Consider the following 12,887-nt stretch of genomic DNA (forward strand, 5'->3'; position numbering starts at 1 on the left):
TATTTCTGATAACACCCTTTCTTTTACCACTGCTATGCAAATGAAATTTATTGCTATCCAAGATGATGCTGCAATCAAAAAGCTGTGTCAGAGAAACATCTAAATTTGTTGTCACAAAATCCCACATCAAAGAGGTATAAAGTGACACAGCTCCTTCCTTTGTTCTGTCTAATTACTCCTCCTACGTACTAAAATAAAAGAGTATGCAGAGTATTTAACCCCAGGTGTGATTGCAATAAATGGAATTTACAAGATTTATAGATTTCATACCATGTAACCTCACTGCACTATTAAAGGATGTAAAAAAAATCACACGATATCACCAGTGCTGGACCCTGGCAGAAGGCTGTAGTGTTGCCCTTCCCTAACACAGGGTTTACTTCTGCTTCTTCTCACAACCTCCATACCTTCAAACTGCTTGCCAGTCTGCAGCAAAGCTCTGCAATACTTCACCTGTGAAATGAAGACTCTGAAGGGCCTTTTTTAAAATTAGACATATTAGCTACAGGTTTGGGCTATTTACTTTTCCTTTATAGTAACAGTTCTAAGGCCCTATTTTCAACATTAAATTCATGCAGCCATGTTGGACCCTCCCACCTGAAACTTAAATCCAAGTTATACATGTCACTATAAAAACTAGTCTGTAAAGCTGTGACTAGTTGTCCAATTAGTCACAGCACAGATAACAAGGTTAATGCTTGGCTGTGTGCCTTCAGACTGTTTTTATGCCAGCTTCAAGGGGTAGACAACACCTGATTTACTGTGAAATTACAGTGATGCAGAAAGCCAACACCTCAGCTGCCTCGAAGTCTATTAGTATTAGTTAACTCATCCCTTTACTTCATTTTGAGTTGGCAGAGTGAGGAGTATTCCACATAGTTCTATCAGGCTTTCAAATCAAAGCCTCAGCACAGAGTCATCTTTCTTCTTTTTTTTTTTTCCCCTTCTTTCATTTCCTTGTTTTTTATTCTTCTCCAACAGAGCTGCTGCTTCATCCACAGTAGCTACCAAAACTATCACAGAGCCAAATGCAGTGAAATCATAAACAGCCCCACCTTCTCACCCTGAATGCCTTTGAATGTTTCCTCTCCCACAGATTTCCAGAACAACTTTGTGGACTAGAGTGTTACACCACATGAGCTGAAGCATGCAGGCTGGTCTACATACAGGCTCCTAAAAATAATGCCACAGCAAAAAAAAAAAATTCACAAGAGGGAGCTCAAAACCCAGGAAACCATCCAGGTAATTCAGCTAGGGTGGGAATTCCAAGTGCTGTAGCCCTAGGAAGAACTGCAAAAACACAAGCAACAAATTGTATCTGGTTTTTGTTCTTACACTGCGAAAAGGAGCCCACCACAGCTAGTAACTTCATTTGAACAGTTTTGGTCTGTTTGCACAAAAGAGTTATTTACAATATGTGCAGTCACATCTACAGAAGAACATAGGAAATTTTTACTCCATGGCCAGCAAGAGTTTATTTTTTTTCTTTTTACTGGGTAAAAAGAAGATTTTTGTTTTCTTAAAAAAAAAAAACATATAATATTTGATAATAACAAAGTACAAGCAAATACATTTCTGAAACATCTGTTTCCTTTACAATAGATCTATACAATATTTCACAGATGGGAAAACTGAATGCATTCTACAGATTCCCCCACAGACTACCTGTTAAAGCTGTTTTTTTTTTAATCCCTTTAAACCAGAGATAACACGATGAAGAGCATGCTACTTCAGTATTCCCACATTTTAGTAAAAGAGCATTTTCTTGGAGGTCTTCCTCATGTGGAAAACATACAACAGAGATGGGCAAGCAATGCATTGTATCCTCCCTGCTCTGCAAAAGGACCATCACGGTGAGTCAGTGCACAAACACAGGCCAAAGAGCACTCTGCACATTGCCTGAGGCATTCACTAGATCATTCCAGGGCAACTTCTTAGCACTGGAAACCAGGTGATGGTGGTGCTCGAGATGTAGGTCAGCTTAGACAAGACTTTAGAAATGCTGCCTCAGTACAGGTCCAGGTGCAGTACTTTTAGCTGCATGAGAATTGTCTAGGGAAGGGCTGTGAAAGGGACAAAAGCAGTAAAGGGATCCTGATGGTGAGAGCCTGGTGTCTATACAGGTAATTACACTGGTACCCTGTAAGGTGCACCCTTCTGTTCTTTAAAAACTAGAAGCATGTGCAAGTTAGGTGAGTTTTACTTGGTGAAATGGTATTTCCAGTCAGGGGAATTAGAAATGTAGATGGATCTAGGCATTTGCCTCTGAATAGATACCAAGGAGGCTGTAATCCAAACAGAAAACAAAACTCCTGCTATAATAATTTATAACACATTAACTGCAGGAGCCAGTGCTAAATCTGAGATAACTGAAAAGGAAGAAAATACAAACAATTATGTCCATAAATTGCAACAGAAGTGGATTGGCTCTTACAGTGTGTTTTATAAAGCATATTCTTAAAGGAGCCATAACAGAGTGAACGGTTTACTGCTGACCTCCACATCACAACACACTCTTGAGTTTCATCTGGTTGTTATATTCCCGTTCTAGGTTGCTCACACATCTCAAATATGATGCTCCAGTGGACTCATGGCAGCTGCACAGATTGCACATTATTTTTGGCAATAATACTTTGGCAGCCTTGAATTAGTGAGGTACATACTGTGGTGAACTGGGAATCAACCCCCTTGCGGCATGTTGCTTGCTGAAATGTTTTGTTGCTGTGACATGATGATTCCTTTCTTTCTAATACTGGCAGAATCTGCATTGAAAGCTACACTGGACCAAACAATATTTTCAGAGAAACCAAGCTCCTGAGCTCAAAGGAAACTGCTCCACTCCCTCAGGTCCCAGTGACCAGCGGGAATGGCACCAAGCTTGCCCTGCAACTCTGTGAGCAGCTCCTTTGCTGGCTCTTGCCTGATTTTCCTGCGCATGTTGTGTGAGCTACTGATAAAACTCAGTAAACTGTTCTCATATAGGGAAGCAACATGCTTGGCATAAACATTCACTTAATTCAAAGTGCTGCAGTTACAAGGTTACATGAAGCTGTGTACGCTCACACTCGCGGCTCTATCCTGTGAGAGAGCTCAAACAGAGCTTGCTGGTTGTCGATGACATGCAGGTGGTGGACGTATGGCTTCAGCTCGTGATGCTCTTTCGAAGGAACTTCATTGCCTGCAAGACAGGAGAAAGGGGATGGATCAGAAAGCTGTGCCTTGCCTGCTTTTCTGTCCTGTGTCACAGAGTCACTGCTGTGCCACCTGTCAGGTGCTAGACAGCCAAAGAAAAGACAGCCAGTAATCCAAAGGACTTGCTGTTTAAGTGCAATGCATGAGGTAACAGCTAGATAGACAAAAAGGGAGAAGAAAAAAAGAAATAGGCAATTCTGGGCAGCCAGCATGCATTAAAGGAGGGGGGACATGAGGACAGCAAGAAGTTGACTCTTGGGAAGAGGAAGATTTACTTCTGCTGGCAGTACAGGCAGTCCATCCCCTGTAAGGGTGGTTCAAGGTTTCCTTTGTGCTGCTCTGGCAGCACAATGGGACCTTGAGCAGGGGTGGGCAACCCAGCCTGCAACTTTTTAAGAATTTTAACACAAGTCCACAAGCAGGCCCTGGATGATTGTCTTCAGAGCCGGTGAAAGGTGACAGCACAGCAGATGGATACAAAAGCTCTTCAAAGCTGCTCTGACAGGCCCCTGTGTTTTGATCTGTTATGCTTTTGATTTCTGATCTAGTAACAGAGACAGGAGTCATGCTGTCATTTCATGGGAGTTTACGCAGCAAGAGGAATTAGCTGTGTAACAGGCAACCTGAAGGGTGGCCTGAATAGCAGTTGTCTCTGTTACAAGACTTATGCTCAAAATGGGCTTGTGGGAACTTGCTGCCTGTGAAACCCTCCAGCATGGCTGGTACTAGCAGAAAATGAAAAAAGAAAGCCGAACCCAAGATCCATCAAGACAGGCAGAGAAAGCAACATTGCTGACTGCTGGCAAACAAGCAAAGGTTGGAAAGCTCAATTCATGTCCATGTCCTCAAGGACTTTTTAATAATATCACCATAAATTGAAAAAGAAAACCCTTCAAAATTGCCTGAATCAATCAGCTTAACTCACACACTTTTCCCCTCTCCTTTGTTTCATTATCATCCTTTTCTCCACACTCTCCAGCTATACAAGAAAGTTTCCAGGAATCACCAATCCCACTTGTTTCTGAAGACTGCTGCATGATGCTGTGTGGGTAACATGGGATGTGAATGCAGCCAGCTCTGCATGTGGTTGGCTAAGGGGCTCCTGGGCAGCTGTTTTAAAGAGCTCTTGCACAGCAGCCATCTAACTTGAGCAATGTTGGAGAGAACAGGATAATGTGATAAATTTGTGCCAGGATACAGAGCTGACCTTTTTGTTCTGAGGGAATAGGATCCCAGCAGCTGTGCTGAATGTACTGAAAAACATTTGTATTTCTCATTAACACCTCAAATGACAAAAGCTTGAATTATGTTATTTTCTCAGGCTGCTTTTCCTCGCTTTGGAAATGCTATTATTTGTTTTCAGGATTTAGGATATAAATGTTATTTCCATTAAAAAGGCATTTCAGTCTTACTTGGAAGCTAACCAGTTTCTAATCCAGAAACCCTTTGGCCTGCAAGCTTAATACACATGATACAGTTCATAAACAATAATAATATTCCTTGCTTAGTTTTGTTTGAATTCCTTCCTACAGTGAGATGCCTGCTGCTCTTAGGCCAATCTGGGAATTGATGCAGTAGAAAGATTCACATTCCTGAGAGCAAAATAAGCCCACTAAAAAAGGAAACTGTCCATAAAGTCTCAATAAATATTCAGTGAATTCATTTCATGCCTAAACGAATTTTAGGAAAAAAAAGTGCCTACAGGGATGTCTGTATAAGCTGCTTTTTAAATGCCAGCTTCACAATAAATCAAGTCTATGATAAAACAAAATAACAATTGCCTACTTCAAACTAACAGATTGTACGATAAATCTCAGGTATTAACCTTGGATTTATGCTGTAAGACTTACAAAATCACTTGGAAAAATAAAAAGGCAAAAACGAGATGAAAGGTGTGCAGGGAAGATGCAAAAAACCCTCATCTCACTGAAAGGAACCAGTGCTACTTTTCCTAATGTCAAATAGGAGACATTTTAACTTACAGAGGCATGGTTTGGATTAATCAGTATTTCCTTCAGTATCTGAAATTTTAAAAAGGCACATCTTGCTCCTTTCCCCCTTCTTCCTCTCTTACATACATTTACAGATATATATTTGACTTAGTCAAGAACCATAATACTGAGCAGTCTTTGTTTCAAAGTAATAATGTATATACATGTGGTAATTCTACAGAACAAATGTTTAACAAAACTCTTAAAAGTACCTATTATTCTCCAAGGTACCTGTATTTATAATTAAATTTATGATTATTATTCTTTTTGTTGGATTCAATGCTGACAGCTGCTGAAAAATCAGTGAAAAAAGATATTGTTCAAGTCTGTTTCCCCCAAGGCTGCAGCACAGTTCTGAACTTCTCTTTGAAAAACAGGTTTTAGTGGCCTCAATAAATGACATGTTTAGTGGGTTTGGCTTAAAAACTGACTGCTTCCTAAAGTAGTTCTTGTGTCCCCTTCCTGTATCTAACATCTCTGCAGAGAATAAGAACACTGAGAAGGAGAAAAACAAGGTTTCTCCTGTGTAAGCAGCAGAACAAAGACAGCTGAAGTTTTCTGGCATGGTCCCTTAGGGTTGGATTCTCTGGTGGCTAATAAGGCGGAAACAACAACAACAAAAATTTTAAAAAGCAAACAAAAAGAAGTCCTCTGTGCAGCTGAGGCACTCGCGATCATTGCCTTTAGCACAGATCCTCCTGTGTCCAGAGCAGGCACAGCTATATTTGCAGCCTCCCCTAAAAGAGGAAACAACCCCCTCTTTCTTCCTACTCAACCACTTTCATGAAACCCACAGGATCTTCATACCTTCAAGACTTCTACAGTTTCGTGAAATGTCCTTAAGAACCCCAAATAAGCAAACAATTGCTCTTGGTGAAGAGCTGAGTGAAAAGCTGTGGGGATGAGTACCATCTTTCAGCTACTGGAAGCCAAGGCAGCTGTGAATTCCTTACCAAAACACTCAGACTGGCAGGAGACTGAGCTAACTCGGTTATAGCTGGGAAAGGCAGGAACAGCAGCATGTACCAGAGGCCTCCATTACTAAATGCAGCTGGCACAGATCTTACAAAGGGTTTTGAAGAGATGGCAATTTTTGCAGGAAAGTAATTTATTAAAATTTGGAAGCTGTTCCTAGAAACATTTTGTAAACTAAAGCTTCCTCCAACTGCAGTTTTTGCTATGTTGAACTTCCAATAATGATGCCCTCTCTTGCCCTTCGGTGAAATAATTTTTGACCATATTCTGCTGCTGTAGTAAACCTAAGCAACTGGAAAGAAAACGGGAAAAAAAAACAAACCAAAAACCCAACAAACCCTCAAGGATGTACAAAGGCAAAATAAGTCAGAAATTCTGTCTACTCACCAAATTGGTTATTTCTGCAATGTCTCAATGACCGAACAGTATCTGCAATCATGTGCTGCAAAGACAAAATGAAAAACATCAGTGCAAAGACCTGAGACAGATTCTATCATTAGAAAAGCCTGAAAAATCTCCTTGCCCTACACTGTACAGCAAAAAGCAACTGTGGTAAGGTAGAAAATGAAGACAGCAGGAGAAACTTTGCTCTTTATCTTAGTGATACCATTTGATGAAACAGGGTTAGTCTAGATGTCTTACTGATATCACACAGATTAAATGAGAACAACTTCCTAGGAACTCAATGGAAAGTGGTAATGAAAAATAACCAAACAATTGCTCATTTTGGTTCCAGTGACTTTTATTAAACTGAAAGCCTACAGCAAGGAAGTCCTGTGGCCTGGGTGAATGCTTTGGAGTTCAACCCCAGCTTTAGTGCATTACCTAAGGTACTGTGTAGTCTGCAGCCTCTCCTTCTGTCTCCACAGGTTGTATAATTGGACTGTAAGCCTCTTTGTGGCACAGACTACACCCCTTAGCGCATACTTGTGTAATGCCTACCACACTCAGGCACCAGTATCAGCTAGGCAGTTCTCTGCAGCCTAACCAGCACAAAAAAAAGGAGTCCATAATCTAAATGCTGCAGAGCAAGCACCCTGACATCTCCACAGGTATGTACCAAATAAAACTGTCCTGGAGGTAGAGTATTTTAACAAAAGCTGGTGCTCATAGGGATACTGGATGTTCACTTATATTAAGCAGAGGAAACGAAAGGTTTAAATTCATTTTCGCATTCAGGCTCAGGTCGTCCATTTACAAAAATTGGGATTATTCACTACAAATCAGTAGAGGGAACTTACTTCACTAGATACTACCCATACAGTTCTTAAGCCACTACTTTTTCAAAATTTGACTTTTTCTCAGGCAACTCCTCCCCAAATCTAGTAACAGAAGCAAATTGCAGTTAGTAGGAATGATGTGACAGCTCATGCAAACAGCTGATGCTCCTTTCACATCTCCTTTAAAAATTATCAGAGGTGGAAAGGATTAACTGTCTTGAGCAGAGTATATTTAAGACCAGGATGATGCAGCAAAGCTCATCTCTCAGCATCCTGGGAGTGGCTTACAATGTTCCTCCACAGAAAAGCTTATCACAAGAGCATGTTTAATGGAAATTTCATATTTCTTTCATCAGTAAATCAAAATAATTTTTCTCATTACCTGCTGTGCTTCATTTGCCATGAAATTACACAATCTCTTTTGCTGATGTCCTTGCACTGATTATAATGAAGTTCTAATGAGATGATCTAGATTTCACGATCAATAATGTGAATACTGGCAGTACTACAACTTCCACCAGTGCTGCTACTGTGATGTTTTCCAGCCAACACCCTTTGCATTTGGATTTTAGAAGTCAGAGAGACCCAACTATCACACAAACTGTAACTCTTTGCTGTCTCTCCTTTGTAGTCAGTCACTGTGAGGGTCCATCCCAAGACTGGCTTCTGGCAGTGATGCTCTGGTAAGGGAAGAACCTCTGTGTAACATTTAAAGCAGAATCCCAAATCCTCTGGCTTTAGTATCCTAATCAGGCATTTCTCTCTGGTTACAACTCTCTGGGATCCAAAAGTAATGCAGAAAGCCAGTCAATGTACCTGCAAAGCAAATCCTATCTCCTGACTGCTTAAAGAGGTGCTTGCACACTTGTTAGTGTGATGAGTAACACACATTTCCTGTGGCTTTTCAGCCTACTAGCTACCCAGGATCATTAGCACTCTTTTCACTGAGGAAAGCAAAGCCTCAGGCTTGGGGATGAACAGACATTTGGGGCTGAGAACCTACAGCTGCAGGTACACAGTCCTTACAGCTGAAGGCTCTAGGTGAGCAGGTGTTATTGAAAATGGCAATGGCCACTGACCTGTAATAGAGTTTGCTGGAGTGTGGCTAAGACCTGTCATTGCTAACACATAGCTGATGGCTGGAGAGAAAAACCTGAAGAAGCCACATTTCAATGAAGCAGCTCAGAAAATTTCACGGAAATACTTTGAGATGTGACCATGTATATCTTAATTTATTCCTTCAGATTTAGTTGAAGAAGTAGGTATGGTACTAAATATTGATCTAACACTATTATAGACTAGACTTTACCCAAAATGCAGTTAAATAAACCACTGCAACCCCTTCACCTTTGCTAAAGCTAGGTAACATTCCTGAGACAAAAGATCACTTCTTTTTCTTCTCTTCGCAAATTTCCTTCTTTACATTTTGAATTAACTTAGTATCCACTGCAATCATGTCATGTCAAATCAAATTCAGTCATGGTAGGATTGCTGAGGTCTAAGAATATAAAAGAAGCAGGGACTGTAGGGAGAAAGAAGATCTTTTATTAAACCAACTAATATAGTTGGAAAAGTTAATGGTTCAAACTGACAAGTCCTCCTTCAGGTGAGATGTTTAATGCAGAAATGAAATATTTCAAAATACTGATCCAGACGGAGACACAAGAAACCATCTTTGCTTTGAAATTCATGAGTGGAAATTCTACTCATTTATGACAGCAAGTAAGTTCCTTCCCCAAAGCAGTAATCTGCTATGGTAGAATAATTCTTTTCTTCTTTTTCTGCAACAGCAAATTTGCAGGTGAGGTTCAGTGGCTTGATCCAAATTGAGCAGGAGTCAATGTCAATCCTAATTTTTCTCAGCAAAGGCCAAAAAGTGCTGAGCACTTCAGTGTTCTGTACAGAACACCAAGAAGGACATTGTTCTTTGGGACAAAGCCCTTATAATTAGAAAAGAAACGTGGACTGATGAATACGTGATCACATGTGATGCATCTTGTTAGCTCATGGCCATTGACTAAATCCCTTAAGGTCCAACTGAGCCAGTGTAATACCAGTGTGCAGCCTGAGTTTCCACTACACTGGTATTTAAATCTCTCCTAAGCCCCCACTTCCTAAGCTTGCACTATTGCCTGCATTCACATGTACAGGGCTGCATGAGACAGCATGTTTCTGAGAGCTGTGATCTGAATGATAATTTGGAGGAAGTGTCAATCTGAACAACCCTCACCCCACAACCATCACCTCAGCCTCTCCCCCCCTGCCATTTAAAATGCCCATTATCCATTTGAATGGAAAAGGTGAGATCCCAGCTCACTGAAGTCAATTAGCAAAGCTCCCCTGCCTCTGGAGACACAACGGAGACAGAAAGGAAAGGGATTCTTACCCAGGAAGCCCAGCATACATTAAACATATACATGATTACACAACAAACAAACAAATGAACACTGCTAAGACTGGACAAGAATTAGATGCTGTATATTCACTAAATAAATATATGGGCCAGTGGGGGGATTTTAGTAACAATTATGGTACATCAAGGGCTAGTTTAATTTACATGTTAATTGGATATACTTCCAAGGGGCAATGAAGAAGAACATGCTAATGAGTTTTATGCAAACACCTAAAGGTCAAACAGTTAATGGACTTGGGACAAGAAAATCTTTCATTAAATGCAAATCAGTGTTCTTGTAAACTCTGCAACAATAAAAGGTACAGAAGTCAAATAGAAAACAGGAAAAAAAGGAGCTCAGGTTCAAAAGTCAGAGTCTACGTCTGCTTGCAAGTTGAAAGACAACATACATTATGATAAAATGTGAAAATAAGTTCAACATCTGGTTCACGAATAACTCCATGGTTGTGTGTTCATTCCCAAACAAGTGTAAACACATGGAGAAAATACTTGGGTGCAATTCACCAACCACAGCCATCTGGACTAACAGTCCCATGGCATACCTGGAGCAATTGCAAAGAACATTTTGGTTTCTTGGTCAAATACTACAGGCCAACAAAAAAAAATTCCAGGTTTCTCTACTCCACCACTGTTGAGATATATAGACTTTACCTTTCAGTGCCATTGAATCACAGAATAAGCCAAGCAGGAAGGCACCCACAAGGATCATCGAGTCCAGCTCCTGGTCCTGCACAGCACCATCCCCAAGAGTCACACCATGTGCCTGAGAGCATTGTCCAAACACTGCTTGAGCTCTGTCAGGCTGGTGCTGTGAACACTTCCCTGAGGAGCCTGTTCCAGTGCCCAACCACCCCCTGGGTGAAGAACCTTTTCCTGATACCTAAACCTCAACCTCCCCTGACACAACTTCAGGCCATTCCCTCAGGTCCTATCACTGATCACCACACAGAAGAGATCAGTGCCTGCCCCTCCCCTTCACCTCAAGAGCAAGTTGTAACTGCAATGAGGTCTCCTCCAGGCTGAACACACCAAGTGACCTCATGAAAATGCTATCAAAAATAAACCCAAAATCAAGCCAACCAACCAACAAACAACAATAAAAACCAAACAAACCACCAAAAGCCAACGCAAATTAGGCAACTCAAACTTCTCTCAGTAATATCATGCCAGAGTAGATGTCATATGACATCTACAGTGAATGTGGCCAAAAATACATCATCAAGTGCCCTTATGCATAAAAGCTACAATAGTGATATGTACAGTCAATTTAATTCATATTTTAGGCATTATTTTCTTTCTCATTTAACCTAGATCAAAAAGTTTCCCTTTCATTTAAGATCCCCAAAATTACAATACCACTGGCAGGTGATAAACTAGAGGAATCTTTCCTTAAGTGATAAAGAAGAGAAGCCTTGAGGAAAAAAAAAAAAAAAAAGGGGAACATAATTCAGAGAAAGCTGAAGCAGGAGAACTTAAGTAATAAAAAACAGCCCACATGGTGGTACAAAGGAATTGATCTCACTGGATGTAAATGAAGAGTGGACTGTGTGGCAGTGATGATGGCCATTACTGGCTTAGCCATTTTACACAGAAGTAGAGGAGGAAGGAATGAGAAGAGAGAGGAGCAGAGGAAAAGGGCAGGGGAGAGTGACTTGGCTGTTTTATCCTGCTTGCTCTTTTTTACCCCCAATTATTTCTTCCTGGTTCAGCCAGAAGAAAACGTTTTAGTCTTACAAGATAAGGAAGGCAAAGGGAAGAAGAGAACATGAATGTTTTGAAAAACAGGAAGGACAAAATTAGCTTACCAGCTTTTCAAAATTAACAAGGTTATCCAGAAATGTTTTATTTCCTTCATGGATGAATGTTACATCTGGAAAGAAAAAAAAAAAGAAAAACAATTACTATTCACAACTTCGTGTTTTAATGCAAATAAATAAAATTACTAAACAGCAACCAAAAAAAAAAAAAAAAGGAAAAAGGGAAGCATCTCATTAAGGACTGACACAATACCTTGTAACAATGAAACAAAAGCCTGGCCTAATGATGACATGCAGAGATTATTAGATAACAACAATATTTACAAATGGTTAAGAAGAGTGTTTTCAAATGGGAGCAAGGATTTCTTATTAAACCTGGTCTGTGCTACTTCTGGGATGCATAATATACAGAGGATGGCTGGGAGTAGGGCAGGGCATTCAGAGGGATGGCCCTGCATGTCATATCTGCTCTCCACACCCATCCAGACATTCTGCCCATGGCTGTGCCCAGGCTGGGACATGTCTGTCCCTGAGCCCAGAGCTCCACAGGGGCAGAGCTACCAGATGCTGGAGCTGGCTCTGGCACCCCTTCATCTCCCTCTGTGGGACACAATGGCTCTGAAGTCCTCCCAAAGACATGGGCTACAGCAGTGGACAGCCAGAGAGGTTAAACACGAGACTGACCAAAGTCAGTTTGAAAGCTTTGAAATAAGCATCATGGCTAGGGAAAAACACTTTTATGCAGTGTTGTCGGAGGGAGTTTGCAAAGGCAACAAAAAGGTCAGAGGAAAAGGGAAAGGTCTATATTTGGCTCCAGGAAGAGAACTGAACACAGTGTAATGAACTGGAGGGAGGGAATATCAGGCAAAATAAATGTTGCCAAGTTAAGATTACAATTAAAACAGTAGCTCAAGGCCATTTGCTCTAGGGTTTTTTTGCGTATTGATAAAATTGATCAATAGTTAACTCATGTAAGCACAGTTAACTATTGGGAGACAGCAAATGTTGATTACAAAACCTAAGAAGCAGGATTCACCTTAATCTTGCCAAGATAAGAGGAACAAGAATTTACTTGAAACCAACAGAAACTGCTGGGTCACCCCACAAAGGACTGTGAGTGCTCCGGAAAAAAAGGCGAAAAGTGCATTGTGATGAAGACTGCTAGCCTTCATCAGAAAGACCCTGAGGAAGAAGAGGAGCCTTCCTCAGTTCGACCACCAGGACACACCGTGCATGTGTGACACATACGCTAATGATACTAATGACTTCTGAGAACTAATTTATATAACCACTCCTATCCCAAGGAATGTGATGAATATTCATAAATTTTACACGTAAT

The 12,887-nt window shown here is 40.8% G+C and overlaps 1 protein-coding gene across 1 annotated transcript in view; it reads right to left on the reverse strand.

Moving 5' to 3' along the window:
* Positions 1–869: 869 nt before the first annotated feature.
* The window catches only part of RAPGEF5 (Rap guanine nucleotide exchange factor 5), a 159,358-nt gene continuing 147,340 nt past the window's right edge, over positions 870–12,887 (reverse strand). Inside the window, exons 24-26 of the mRNA XM_069007097.1 lie at positions 11,597–11,661; positions 6,546–6,600; positions 870–3,178 (exon numbers count right to left, since the gene is read on the reverse strand). Coding sequence (XP_068863198.1) covers positions 3,060–3,178; positions 6,546–6,600; positions 11,597–11,661 — 239 coding nt within the window. The 3' untranslated portion in view covers positions 870–3,059. The remainder of the gene's footprint in view (positions 3,179–6,545; positions 6,601–11,596; positions 11,662–12,887) is intronic.

The sequence above is a fragment of the Aphelocoma coerulescens genome, chromosome 2 (assembly GCF_041296385.1).
Source record: "Aphelocoma coerulescens isolate FSJ_1873_10779 chromosome 2, UR_Acoe_1.0, whole genome shotgun sequence".
Lineage (NCBI taxonomy): Eukaryota > Metazoa > Chordata > Aves > Passeriformes > Corvidae > Aphelocoma > Aphelocoma coerulescens.